This window comes from Heterocephalus glaber, unplaced genomic scaffold, assembly GCF_053883595.1.
Source record: "Heterocephalus glaber isolate CG9 unplaced genomic scaffold, H.glaber_assembly_v1.0 deba00001442, whole genome shotgun sequence".
Lineage (NCBI taxonomy): Eukaryota > Metazoa > Chordata > Mammalia > Rodentia > Bathyergidae > Heterocephalus > Heterocephalus glaber.
In genome coordinates, this window is record NW_028258296.1 from 56,234,813 (window position 1) to 56,249,424 (window position 14,612).

The 14,612-nt window shown below is 42.6% G+C and overlaps 3 protein-coding genes and 1 pseudogene across 3 annotated transcripts; 2 read left to right on the forward strand and 2 right to left on the reverse strand.

Annotated features, from left to right (window-relative positions):
• The first annotated feature begins 1,902 nt into the window (after positions 1–1,902).
• Positions 1,903–2,550, forward strand: LOC101707020 (programmed cell death protein 10 pseudogene; annotated as a pseudogene).
• LOC101707379 (histone H2B type 2-F) lies at positions 1,946–6,410 on the reverse strand. Its single transcript, XM_021265833.2, has one exon. The coding sequence runs from the start codon at positions 6,340–6,342 to the stop codon at positions 5,962–5,964; it is 381 nt and encodes a 126-aa protein (XP_021121492.1). The 5' UTR covers positions 6,343–6,410; the 3' UTR covers positions 1,946–5,961.
• Positions 6,411–7,135: 725 nt separating this feature from the next.
• LOC101707735 (histone H3) lies at positions 7,136–7,607 on the reverse strand. Its single transcript, XM_004853930.3, has one exon. It carries the CDS (start codon positions 7,586–7,588, stop codon positions 7,178–7,180), a length of 411 nt encoding a protein of 136 aa, XP_004853987.1. The 5' UTR covers positions 7,589–7,607; the 3' UTR covers positions 7,136–7,177.
• Positions 7,608–13,746: 6,139 nt separating this feature from the next.
• LOC101708105 (histone H4) lies at positions 13,747–14,541 on the forward strand. Its single transcript, XM_021265976.2, has one exon. The coding sequence runs from the start codon at positions 13,747–13,749 to the stop codon at positions 14,098–14,100; it is 354 nt and encodes a 117-aa protein (XP_021121635.1). The 3' UTR covers positions 14,101–14,541.
• The last annotated feature ends 71 nt before the right edge of the window (positions 14,542–14,612 follow it).

Sequence of the window (14,612 nt, forward strand, 5' to 3'; positions counted from 1 at the left end):
AAATTCTGATGACTCTTGCTTATGTGCTCATCTTTGTACCGGGGGATTCCAGGGCTGATGTTGCCTGTGTATGAAGGATGGCAAATCATATCAGGCATTTACAGTAATCTTTCCATGATGGCAACTCCTCTTACTTGGTACGTTTTCATTTCTTTCTCTTTGCCCACGCACACTGCTGGCATCAAACATTTTTGTGGCTTGTTATATTCTTCAAAGTAGGAAAAGGGCAGATATGAATAAAACCTTCCCGCTGCTCCTGCTGCAGTATCCAGTGATGGTGTCAGTGGTCCCAAGAGCAACTCTTGTTCCTAGAATCTTGGTTCTACAAAGTACGGGTCATTTTTTGGTCCATTCCTATCTTCTACAAAAGTCCTGTACCACACTCTTCACTCTTACTCCACCTGCCACCTTTTTGTCAATTTCCCATGCTTTCTAGGAATTTGGTGGTAAAGATGGGAAGAATGCAAAATACTTCAGCACAGTATCCTGAGTCAGTAGTTATATTCACTTTCATGTTAGAACACGAGAAACTTGCACGGCATTCAAAATCCCTACTGCCAACATCAACTAACATTAAATGAAACGTTTATTGCCAACCATTAGTCTAAGCATCATTATAAGTATCTGCTCATTGATCCTTTATAACAAGTTTGCAGTAAGCCTTGCTATTATTCCCCATCTTAAGATGAGGAAACAGAATAAGAAACATCTCGTGATACCACTGAGAAAGCGGAGCCCAGTTACACCATTTGTTTGTCTCAGTAGCCTGCTCTCTACTCACACAGGATACAGTGGCAAACCCAGAAGACTTAAGGAAATATTGTCCTTATACACTTCCTGTGTTGTAAGAGACCTTATTTCCATCCAACAACTCAATCTTAATGACTCGGCTGATGCTCATAATCCTTATTTTCTCATGTCAGGAAGAATACTCATGGCATTGCTGTTTTGCTTCAGCTTTGTAATCTTTACAACTCTACTTTTTCCCACACTATAAAAGATTAGCATTTACTAATCCAGAGAGGTTTCTCAATTATGCCTCTTTCCCTCCCTCCCAAACACATCCCCACAATCATAAATAATAGGAAAATAAAACTCCTTTAGACAAATGAAAAAAAATTCTTATCTTTTTTCTCCAAGCTACAGTTTGGAATTCAAGTTTTATGTTGATTTACTCTTCTGCTAGTCCTAAAACTGTATTCTTCTCTACACATACTTATTCTTTGGGAGGCGGCATTTAAGAATAATTTCTATCATTTAATACCTTGATACTCACATAAAAAAATATGGAAGTCAGATTTCAAATGCTTTAAAAGACTCAGAAAAAAAATCCCTACCAAGAGGCTTAGATAAGCAAAATCATTCAAAGTTTTATAATGTACCATGGAGAAAAGTGAAGAAAACCTAAGAAAAGAAAACAAGATTGTTCCTTTACTGGGCCTAATCCAATATGTACCATAAATTGATAAATTAATCAGCATATTGTTCTCCTCCTCATAGTTCTGCAAATTATAATATGAGTCTTGGGTAGGTCGACATGCCAAACTAGACTATAGTTTCAGAGAGAAATTATCTAAGTGTTCTAGATAGTTTCTATTCACTTGGCTTGCTTTTGTGTTAAATCTTCAAAATTCAGAGCTTTCAACTCAAAAATCAGAAACAAGAAAGAAGTGTTTAATGAAAATGTTTTCTGGGGTCCTTCTGGCATCACCAGAGTGAATTCATCTGGGAGTTGAAGAGGGCTCCAAAGGTGGGAAGTGAAGTCAGTGCCTCAGTTGTTGATAAGTGTGTATTTTGGGCCCATTCTTCTATCATACAAAAAAAGAAGAAATATTGCAGTGAATGAAGATTCCTCTGCATTTTAGCACTGCTTTTTCTACTGTAGTTGGCTTTTGAATAAGGATGACAATGGAAGAGATGAAGAATGAAGCTGAGACCACTTCCATGGTTTCTATGCCTCTCTATGCAGTCATGTGTCCTGTGTTTAATGAGTTAGAACGAGTAAATCTGTCTGCAGCTCAGACACTGAGAGCCACTTTCATTAAGGCTGAAAAAGAAAATCCAGGTCTCACACAAGACATCATTGTGAAAATTTTAGAGAAAAAAAGTGTAGAAGTTAACTTCACAGAGTCTCTTCTTCGTATGGCAGCTGATGATGTAGAAGAGTATATGATTGAACGACCAGAGCCAGAATTCCAGGACCTAAATGAAAAGGCAAGAGCACTTAAACAAATTCTCAGTAAGATCCCAGATGAGATCAATGACAGAGTGAGGTTTCTGCAGACAATCAAGGATATAGCTAGTACAATAAAAGAACTTCTTGTTACAGTGAATAATGTCTTCAAGAAATACCAATACCAGAACCGCAAGGCACTTGAACAACAAAAGAAAGAATTTGTAAAGTACTCCAAAAGTTTCAGAGATACTCTGAAAACGTATTTTAAAGATGGCAAGGCAATAAATGTGTTCGTAAGTGCGAACTGACTAATTCATCAAACCAACTTAATACTTCAGACCTTCAAAACTGTGGCCTGAAAGTTGTATATGTTAAGAGATGTACTTCTCAGTGGCAGTATTAAACTGCCTTTATCTGTAAATTTTAAAGTTTGACTGTATAAATTATCAGCCCCTCCTGAAGGGATCTAATCCAGGATGTTGAATGGGATTGTTGCCATTTTACACCATATTTTTGTAAAATGTAGCTCAATCATAATCTCACATTGGGCCGGGGATTTAGTTTAGTGGTTTCACCCCCTGCTGCACAAGCTCAAGGACCCGAGTTCAATCCCCGGTACCAAAAAAAACCAAAACCATAATCTCACACTGAAGATTTTGCATCACTTTTGCTATTATCATTCTTTTAAGAATTATAAGCCCAAAGAGTTTATGCCTTAATGTGTCATTATATAACATTCCTTAAAAAAATTGTAAATATTGGTGTTTGTTCCTGACATTTTAACTTGAAAGCGATATGCTGCAAGATCATGCATTTAACAATATTTGGTGGCAAATATTCAATAAATAGTTTACATCTGTTAAAAAAAAGCAAAGAAAATGTTCTCTGAAAACACTGATATGAAATAGTACAACTATCATGGGAGAGGAAACAAAGTCATTTCAAAATGTCGGCAACCAGGAGGAGCACTGTACACCTAGCTACTCGAGAGCAGTACTCATTGTACTGCTAGCTACTCAGGAGGCTGAGGCAGGAGTATGAGTTCTCCCTGGGCAACACAGAAAGAGCTCATCTGAGAAATAAATAAAAATTAAAAAGAAAAAATGCTTATCAAAGACTAGACAGGCCTTTACCAAGCACCAGTAACAGACATTATAAAGTTTTTGTTTGTTTATTTCCTAATTCATTGTTTTCCTATTGGGCCACAAAGCAAATACAGAATCAAAGACCCTGCAAGTAAACTGTGGGAAAATGCCTTATTGGGTGATGTTTTTAGAATTAAAAGAAGTTCTTGTTGGCGAATATAAGACACTTGGAGAAAGTGACCCTCAAGTCACTAGAAATCTAGGAAAGTTCCACTAGCTGGGAAAGGAAATGGGCTCCCGAGGTGTAGTGGAAATCCTAACCACAATCATCCGGGAGCAACACTTAGCCCGTATTTAGAGTGCTCCACCCCTGTGCGAAGCGCTCTAAGTACCTTATCTCATTTAATTCTCACATCAAGCCTAGGAGGTGGGTTCTATTCTTTTTCTCATTTTCACAGAGGCCGAAACTGAGGATTAGAGATGAAAACCTTCTTTCCCAAGGTCATTCCGTTCTCAGGCAGGGAATCTAGGTCTCCAGGGTAGTACTCGCCCTCTCGGCAAGAACTCCATAAATGCTAAGAGGACAAACAGGCAAAGTGGAAAGAACCAGAATTACTGCTGTGCATTGTGCAGATACAGCTCTGGTTTGACATTAAGAATCATCTCCACCTCTGCCGCTCCGAGCTGCCTGCCAGCATGGAGTGTGCTCCTATGGGGGCCGAGGTTACCTGGTTTCCTTCTATGGCCTCTTTATCCAAGTGAGGGGATCTTAGCAGAGCCAAGGAACAGTACGGAGTGAATGTATGGGTGAAGTTACAGCCATATGGCCCACAAACGTGCTTAGAACCTTGATACTATAAATCACTGCACATTTAAGGGTCTTCACTTAAGCTAATTTTGAAACAGTATGAAGAGCAGGATAGAAACAAAACATCTGCAACTTCCTAAAAGAGTCAAAGGATTATAAATGGGTATTGCAAGAAACTTGAAGACAAAAAAACCCCAAAAAACAAAAAACAAAACTTGAAGACCAACAGTTAGAATCTTCATTTTATTGAAAAAGATTAGGAGACTCAAAGATGTGACAGTAGTCAATGACTTTAATCCTAAATCCCTACTTATTTAAATTATTTCAGGTTCAGTATCGCTGATTGCTGTGACCATTCTGGAATCTAACCTTCCTGGATTCTGACAAGCACACCGTTGAGTCGTCTTACTCAGGCCTCTTGCCTGGCCATCATCAGAAAAAGGCCAGAAAAAGAGGACTTCAGTGACAATCTAAAATTTCCAGTGAAGGAAGTAATATAGCACATTTTATTTGACTTTTAAGTAAATATAAATTTAAACTGTTATAAAATCATCAATTAAATTCACTTTACATGCAAAATGGTCATGTAAATTCCTCACTTATTCAGAATGGCTTCATCTTAATGGGATGAGGTGGCACATGGCTATTCTGCAGGCTGAGGCAGAAAAGTCACAAGTTTGAGGCCATTTAGACAATTACAGAAACATACCTCCAAAACACACACACACTCTAAAAATCACCTCCCCAGGCCCGCCTTCCAACTTGACCAAATCAGGAAATTTCATGAGAAGCACCTGTAACTGCTTAAAAACGAGTGAGGCAAAAAAACAAAAACAAAAACAAAAAACAACCCCCCCCCCCAAACAACCCAACTGAGGCGATTCATAATAACAGGAAAGTTAGTTACAGAACCAAGATAGGGTCCTGGGCCTGGGAATTGACGGTTTCCCTGTGTAGAATGACCTGTAGACCGAACCAGTAAGACTATGGAGAGTTCAGCTTCTACCCAGTACAAAAACAGGCTGGAGTTGAGGGAAGGTGTGACTAAAATGAGGATCGCCAGGTCTGACAGTTCATGCCAGTAATACCAGCACTCTAGAGGCTGAGGCAGAACCTCCAGCTCAAACTCAGCTCGGACTACATAGCTGAGACCCTGCCTCAAAAATCTAAAAATGAATGTGAGGATTCCATTCTGATGGATAGGGAGATTTTTGGGTCGAGTCTCCCACCTCTGTATGAGAAGCAATACTGTAAGCCAGGTAATTCTGACGGACTGTCCAGTGCATTATAAGATGCTCAGTATTGCCAGCTTCTACCCATTGATGCAACCCTCCCACACCACGCAATAAGTTACTTCCTGCTGTGTCCGAGTGTCCCACGGGAGGGGCAAACCTTCCCTGGTTGAAGTCACTGGGATAGAAATTGAGGATGCCTAGGTCAATTTGTAGACACGCATCAAATACATGAGTTTGTGACGTCTAAAAGTGTAAAACAAAGGTTGAAACACTGAGAACCTTGGGCTTTCCACGATAGAGAAAACCCCAGCTTGGTATTTTTGAAAACCTAAATTTAGAAACGCGGGGGGTCACTCAAACTCTGCCACACCTCTCTCTTCTCCCCCGCAAAAAACAAAAAAAAGCACCAATGAGAGCTATGATGAAACCTATTTTTCTGTTGAGTTCCCGCATCATTTGCTATTGGTGAGATTCATTTGACTGAGGGACACAATTGCACTACAAGAGGATCCCTCCTCTAAGCCAAAACGTACTCGTGGCCATGACCACATCCTAAGCAAAAGCTAACCAATCGTCAGTGTTTACAGCTGCTTTCTCAGACCACTGAAGTGGCTCTGAAAAGAGCCTTTGGGTTATATAGGCCATCTGTCGCGTCCCTTACTTGGAGCTGGTGTACTTGGTGACGGCCTTGGTGCCCTCGGACACGGCGTGCTTGGCCAGCTCGCCCGGCAGCAGCAGGCGCACGGCCGTCTGGATCTCGCGGGACGTGATGGTCGAGCGCTTATTGTAATGCGCCAGGCGGGACGCCTCGCCGGCGATGCGCTCGAAGATGTCGTTGACGAAGGAGTTCATGATGCCCATGGCCTTGGACGAGATGCCGGTGTCGGGGTGGACCTGCTTCAGCACCTTGTACACGTACACTGAATAGCTTTCCTTGCGGCTGCGCTTGCGCTTCTTGCCGTCCTTCTTCTGCACCTTTGTAACGGCTTTTTTGGAGCCCTTCTTGGGAGCAGGAGCAGATTTCGCCGGATCCGGCATTTTCCTCTCGCTGTAAAACTGCAACACACGAAGGGAAGCAATCCCAGACTACACTGCAAGCGGCCAGTTACGCGATACTTATAGAGCTCGTATGCAAATGAAGGTTCCAAGATTGCTGCTTTTTTATTGGTTAATTTAAACCAATGTCGTCATAGAAGGGTGGAGCCTATGTAAATAATAGATTCTGGTTGCGCTTCCCTAGTAGTCATTAGAACAAAAGTGTGAGCCAATCAAAATGTTCCATTTCACATCGACCAGTAAATTACGTAGAGCAGTGATTTCATCGGTTCAGGGCTTTTTTCGTTAGTTTTCCTATTAGATTGTAGATTTATATACGGATTTCTTAAGTACAAAAGTAAAGACAAACTAGTTTCTTCTATTCTTGCACCATTTCACTGTATATAAACACCACCAGGGACTCACTATTCTGGTTTCCACCACCTGTATTGTGTGACGAATGTCAAGCTATAAGCCAACTATACAATACCAAAAAAAAAGCTCCTTCCAAGAGAAGAGATTGTCTCCGGCGCCAGGACCTTACACACCTCGGGATTCGGAGTATTTCTCGCCTCCCACATTTTCCTTTCCACAACTGATACATTGCTCTAGGTTTAAGCCAGCAAGGCTGAGTTGGCCTAAACCAAGACACTTTGTTTCCTGTCATGTAACTAAAAGCAGGGGACCCACATTTCCTATTGCCCACCTTTGCGATGTTCCCCTTATTTCTATCCTCAGGACACTTAACAGTAAACACAGCTGAAAAGCTGATACAGCTGCTCTTAGCGGAAACGTAGGTGGCTCTGAAAAGAGCCTTTAGATTAACCTAGTGGATGATCTAGGCCCGCTCCCCGCGGATGCGACGGGCCAGCTGGATGTCCTTTGGCATGATGGTGACGCGCTTGGCATGGATGGCGCACAGATTGGTGTCCTCGAACAAGCCCACCAGGTAGGCCTCACTCGCCTCCTGCAGCGCCATCACGGCCGAGCTCTGGAAGCGCAGGTCCGTCTTGAAGTCCTGCGCGATCTCGCGCACCAGCCGCTGGAAGGGCAGCTTGCGGATCAGCAGCTCGGTGGACTTCTGGTAGCGCCGGATCTCGCGCAGCGCCACGGTGCCCGGCCGGTAGCGGTGCGGCTTCTTCACGCCGCCCGTGGCCGGGGCGCTCTTGCGGGCCGCCTTGGTGGCCAGCTGCTTGCGCGGGGCCTTGCCGCCGGTCGACTTGCGAGCGGTCTGCTTTGTACGCGCCATAACTCACTTGTTTCGACCAAGACACTTTGGGCTGTGGTATTTATAGACATGGCCTCGTCTTGATTGGGCCAGAAAGGAAGAACTTCAAGAATTCTGATCTCATTGGCTAGAGCTCCATCCTATTTACTGAGCCAGAAGATTGTTATGCTAACCCTTCTGTTATTCCTTCCTTTCCCCTCCTCTTTTTCTGATTTATCCATCCAAGGATAGTTGCTTGAAGTTCTTTCCTTTGCACGCCCTCCTATGAACTTCAGTGATTCAGCTTGTTTCAAGTCACCTGTTACTGTAACATTTCTCCAAGAGCTAACATTTAGTTTCTGTTCCTGTGCTCAGCACCTTAAATGTATTACATGATCACTGAAGCATAACAAAACAATATGTAGTGGAAGGATTAAAAATTAAACTTACTGTTACCTGACATCTGACTTAGACTGTTCTGGTACCGGGGATCAAACTTGGGTCCTTGAGCTTGTGAGGAGACAATGGAACCACTGAGCTAAATCCCCGGCCCAAATGGAACAGTATATATTTTTTAGAGTAGAAGTTATGCACAATCTTTTTTGGCGGGGACCTTGCACTTACAAGGCAGGTGCCAGAACCACTGAGCTAAATCCCCTGCCCCCAAATCCCCTTTTATCTGCAGGCTACTGACCAACTTGGTATTAGGGGGCCGGGGTTTCAGTTATGCCATATGCTTTGAAGTATTGTTCAGGCAAGTGCATAAGACAAGGTACCAGTTTGCATAAAACATTCAATTGCATGCTTGTTTTATCAAAAAAGCATTATATACAACCTTATGAAAACTCAAACCTAACAAAAGCAGGCCCAAGATGCTTAAAACTAGCTTTGATAGTGACAGTATGAATCTTTTCTCTACTAAAATCAAAGTAAAATAAATAGGATTTTAAGGGGGTTTCCTTGAACAATGTAAAAAATTGTTAGTTTAATTAGTATCTTCAAGAATCTGTTAAAAGCAGATGCAGGCCCCTTTAAGAAGCCCTAAAATGACAAAAGTGTGATTGATGTGAAAAATAGGATCCCTTCCTTTGGTGGTTTTGTAACCATGTCCACAAGTGGAGAGCAGTTCTCAGTGTTTAAAAGTTCTACCTACACTCTATCATTGAATGCCAACTTTGTGAAATAGATATAATTTGCCTTATTTTACCAGTAAGAAAACAGAGTCACAGAAATTATGGCTTGTCCTGGGTAAATAAAAATGCTACATAATATTCTAAAGCAAAATAATGAACTTATAATGAAGAATTCCTATTTCATTATTACTGTGCTGCTAACATAAATTAAACTTTACCGTAAGTATACATGGTTTATGGTAGAAACCATAGTACCGTTTCCATTGGTTTCAGTATTATTTGTAGTTTGAAGCATTGACTAAACATCTTGGAACATATCCCCTGAGGATAGGAGGAAACTGAAGATATAAAGAGAATCCAAGAGTCATAGGATTTTACTTTTATAACAGAAATGATAAGAAAATTCCTGCCTGGCAAGTGCAAGGTCCTGAGTTCAATTCCTGGTACCAGAAAAAGAAAGAAAATTCCAAGAGTCTTCCTCTGATTTTTTTTTTTTAATTTATTAAAACCTCTACTCAGAAAACAGAGATGTCAAGTTAAATATTTACTCACTGCAGCAATTTAAATAAAATTATCAACCAAAATAGTAAACTTTCAGTGGCTGAAGGTAAGTTTTGTGAGAATACAAAAACCTCTGATGCATAGTTGCCTTAGAAATCACCTTTAATAACATTTCCGTCCTCACATTGGACTCTAGAGTAATAGTCCTGTGAAAGTTTTCAATCTACTATTTATCAGAAGTAGGTTTGTGGTGCAAAAAAACCTTTGCTTTTCTTCAGTTTTGAGAGAAAGGAACTAGTTCTCTTAAAATTTTTGAACTGGGCTGGGGATTTAGCCTAGGGGTTTTACCTCTTGCTGCGCAAACGCAAGGACCCGACTTCGATCCCCAGTACCAAAAAAAACACAACACTTTTTTTTGAAGTTACTTTCATGAGAAATTATAAGAGTTTACACTTTGAATTTTATTAATTACAAAGGGTCAGTGGGAGGGGACTGGGGGTGGGGCAGGCAGGTATGAGAAGCTTCACATTTTCCACTCAGGATATATAAAAGAAAATTTTAATAAACGAATTGTTACGTATGTAATGCACATTTATTTATTTATTTATTTATTTATTTATTTATTTTTGGTACCAGGGATCGAACTCTGGTCCTTGCGCTTGCACAGCAGGCGGCGAAACCACTGAGCTAAATCCCCGGCCCAACATGTATTTATTTTTAATACAAAAGTAATGGACTAAGTTAAAATAGATGTTACAGGAAGATTGTGTTTGAGTTTTGGCTTCAAGTACTCCAAGGATTATAAGTATTCCAAACTCAGGCCATTTTGAATTTGGCTTGTGGGTTGGCCAGGCCTTCCGCATGATTTGTTTTCATCTTAAATGATTTGCAGCCCTGGACCAAAGTCAGAAGCCATAGGATTTTTTGTTTTGCTTTGTTTTTTGTACCGGGGATCGAACTCAGCACCTTGTGCTTGCTAAGCAGCCGGCTGCACCAGTGGGCTAAATCTCCAGCCCAGAGGTTGTAGGATTTTGAGCTTCTTTCCTTACCCAATTCTGAGATAAATTCATTCCTTCAATATTCTGCCACTGAATAAAAACTTGGCATCATTCTCTGTTCTACTTGAGACAGGAAGGTCAGGCGTGGCTAAAACTGGCTGGGAAAGGAGGCACTAAGATCCTTGGAACCCAGCTCCAAAGCCCTGCATGAACTTCTCGCGAGAACTCGAGCAGGTTTTCCCCAGGATGGCCTGACCTGACTTCAGCCCGAGGAGTGGAGACACAAAAATGACGGTCCACACTGAGTTTTTGGCCACTGTGTTTTCTTGTGCGTGGTGGCCCACCCTCACGCTGTAGGGTGTTCTTCTTTTCCTACTTTTACTTGGCCCAAACTCACTCTCCAGAGCCTCTTTTCCTACCTTTAATAAAAGTATACCATTTGTGCTTGTCTTGACCAATCTTTTGCTCAGGATAGAAAGAACCTAGAAACTACATCTAGAATGAGACTTCAGCACCCCAAAAGCTGGTAATATAATGATCCTTAATGCCTACTGCCAAGACTGTACAGCTTCAAATTGTTACAATTTTTGGCCTTATTCTATAATCCCACTACAATATACAAGAATGAAGTAGCAAATTCGATTTCAAAGTTATACAAAAATGCAGTGGTTGTGTTCCACTAGCCATTCTTGTGGAATATTCTAGGAAACACTGTAGATATGTTAAAAACTTTATACTCTAAGGACTGCTTTTATATGAATTGTGGACATGAATAGATGAATTATTTTTTTCTTCTTCGACCTTCATAGGTTCTTTCTTTCTTTTTTTTTTTTGAGACATGGTCTTGCTTTTTAGTTCAGGCTGGCCCTGAACTCAGTATGTAGCCCCGGCTGGCCTCAAACTTTTGGTGATCCTCCTGCTTCTGCCTCCTGAGTACTGGGATTACAGGACCTGGCCCATCACAGGTTCTTAGGATTGATCCTATGACTAAAGATAGATCAATAAGAGAAAAGCAAAGCCGGGGGGGGGGGTGCACACCTGTAATCCCAACATTCAGGAGGCTGAGGCAAGGGGGTTCACCATGAGTTTGAGGCCAGACTGGGCTACATAGTGAGTTCAAGGCCAGACTGAGCTACATAGTGAGTTCAAGGCCAGCCTGGACTACATAGTGAGACTGTCTCAAAAAACAAAAAACAGAAAAGAAAAGCAGAGGTTTTTAATATGTGCATTTTAATACATGCATACATATTGTTTTAGTTGCTTTTCTCATTGCTGGGACAAAATACCTGACACCCAAAGTTAAAGAAGGAAAAGTTTATTTAGCTCACAGTTTGTAGGTTTCAATTCATAGTTGGCTGGCTCCAAGGATGATATGGCAGAGGGGCGTCACAGAGGAGAACCAGTCATGGTGGGCAGAAGGCAGGAAGGCAGCAAAGCAGCAAGGAAGCAACCATCAAATGGCAACAGCAGCCCTCTTTCTGTCCCTTATGTTCTATCCAGGCTACAGACCCTTAAGGCAGGTTGCACTCACACCCAGGGTGGGACTTCCCATTATCCACATTCAGAACTATGCCAAAACAGTCAGTGGAGTAATTTAGTAATCACATATGCTCAATCCAGCATCACACACTCTGGACCCAGCCACCTCTGAAAAAGTCCCACCTAATGACCACATGAGGCTTTGGGGGATATCTAGACACGAGCCATAACACATATGGAGCACCCCAAAGATGAGTAACTCAAAGGGGTGGTTAGATTTGGGAGAGGGGTCCTATGTACCTAACTTAGTAGAGGAAAAGGAGAAAAGAAAAAAAAAGACTTTTTAGACAAATAAATAGTCCTTAGAAGAAAAGAGAGATATGATAGTCCTGTGACAATGACTAGTTCCATATGGTACCAACTTCTCATCTCCAAAAAGAGAAATTTGAGGTTGTTGCCAGATTTATAACAACTGAGTTAAAATGTTGAGTTCTTTTGGGAGTCTCTGCTTTTAGACAGATAAAAAGAATTTCAGGAACTCAAATGCCCGTCTCAAAATGTTCCCTATGCCCAAAGTGGCATATTTGGGGTAGCATACCATGACCCCGTCCAGAAGGGAGGTGTGGAGACACTGGCTCTGATTCCACTGAGGGTCCTGTTCCTCTCACTTCTGTCTGCTTGGCTTGCAGTTGTTTTTATCGTGTTGCAATCTGACTTCTTTCTCACGTGTTTAAAAGTAGTCAAATGCAGGAATTGTTCATTCTGTAAATGAGTATTGAGCTTATACAAGACATAGAAGCAGCCAGAGATGAGATCTATTGAGAATTCCGGGGAGTAGCTTTAAGCATGTAGATGTGTGACCCATGGCGGTACTGTTCACTGAAAAGATGACAACTATGCTTGGGGCCGGGATGTGTCCCTTCATATCTTGGAGGTTTTAAGTTCAAATATTTTGATTTTTGTTCATGTTGAGCTTTGAGTTTTAAATGACTTAAGAACCACCAAGTGGATCTACACGCCTGGAGCCTATAGGACTGGATAACGTTCTGGGATTCATCAACATACAGAAAGTAGCTAGCACCAACGGAGAAATGAAACAATATTTCCTTAATACTTTTCAGGAAAAAATTATTTCTGATGCAGAAACAGAAACATTTTCTCATAGCTTCTCACTACAGAAGCCCTAGCAAAGCACCGAAATTTCTGACAGTAAGAACCGCAATCAGTTTCACAGGGTAGTTTCTGGAAGTGACTCTTGGGATAAAATAGTCGTCCTTTTGCAAAATCCAAAGCAGCAAACTTTGCTAGCAGGGGACGGGGCAGCGCTCAGAAAGGACACAGCTTGGGCACTGAATCCTGCTTGACAATAGGATCGATTTTAGAGGATCTGTAGAAATCGGCTGCAGAATGTCTCCTCTATACGTTGTACTGCACATTCAACAGAACTTCGGATGGCACGCCTTGGGATTCACTGCCCTCCAAGAAGACAGCAGAATTCTGAGACCAATTCGCCTAGGATCCGACTTCTGATTGAGCTGAAATACTGTGCCTATGGCCAACAAAACAGTGCCTAGACTCAAAAATTACAGCGAGCTTCTACCTCCCTCCCCTCTTCCACTTGTAGCCCACGAGCCACTGCTTTTGCTGCAGTTTTCTGCAGCCACATTTGGAATTCTTTGGTCTATTAGATTCGGCGCGGGCATTCTCTCCGGCCCATTTCTGAAGTCCTATTTGCTCTTCCTCCAGTCTTCTCCCACCAAACCTTTCTTTTTACCCTCAATTTAGTGCCTTCCCAGAGGCCAGAGAAATAAAGGCACAAAGACTACTGAATCTGGAAGCTGTGTTGGGGTCTGAATTCTCCTGGAGACTACGGAGAATCAGTTATTGAAAAACAAAGGGGGTGGGAGTGGGCAGGAGACGCAAAAAAGAGAGAAAAAAAAAGCTATGGCCAGAGGGAGCTGGAATGGACAGAAGAGAGGGAAACAAAAGAAACTAGACGCAGTGAGGGGGCGGGGCAGTTAGGCCGCTTCCCGCCCGCGCGCTCAGTCTTCAATCTGGTCCGATCCCGGTGCATATTAGCAGGGAGCTGATGCTCTGTCCGCCCAGGTTTTTCTCTCTTGCTAGAGCAAGTATGTCTGGGAGAGGTAAAGGCGGGAAGGGTCTAGGTAAGGGTGGTGCTAAGCGTCACCGCAAAGTCTTGCGGGATAATATCCAGGGTATTACGAAGCCCGCGATCCGGCGTCTCGCCCGCCGCGGCGGTGTCAAGCGGATCTCCGGGCTCATCTACGAGGAAACCCGCGGTGTGCTGAAGGTCTTTCTTGAAAACGTCATCCGCGACGCCGTCACTTACACCGAGCACGCCAAGCGCAAGACTGTCACCGCTATGGACGTGGTCTACGCGCTCAAGCGCCAGGGCCGCACTCTGTACGGCTTTGGGGGCTAAGCGCTTGGCTTCCTATCTCCTTCTCAACGGCCCTTTTTAGGGCCAACCACACAGTCGCCGGAAGAGCTGGCCGCTTTGTGACAATGGAAGTGGTAGCTAAATGGGGAGAATTTTTGTTGGGTGATGGCCCACAGTCGATGAACGATTTGACCTTGTTTGCTGAGAGGCCCCGATGCTTTCTGCTTTTGTATAGAATACGGACACAGACCGCTGGTTATCTCCGGTCGACTTAAAATACCATCACTATTGTGCGGGTCTAAGCAAATACACACTGCATAGTGGGGAAGCAGTGCTAGATCTGTGGTCCAGAGTTGCCAGTGGTGCTTAGATCAGGATGTAAGCTTAAACGGTTCACCTTTTCCAGTTTGAGATAGCAAGGAGGGAGCCAGGTCCTTAAGGGCTTATTACCGGTCACTTTCATATGTGCCGGTTGCCTCTAGCTTGCAAAAATCAAGACCAGTCAGCCAACTCCCCGGGAAGCTTACTGATAAGTTCTCAGATGTTTCTGGCAA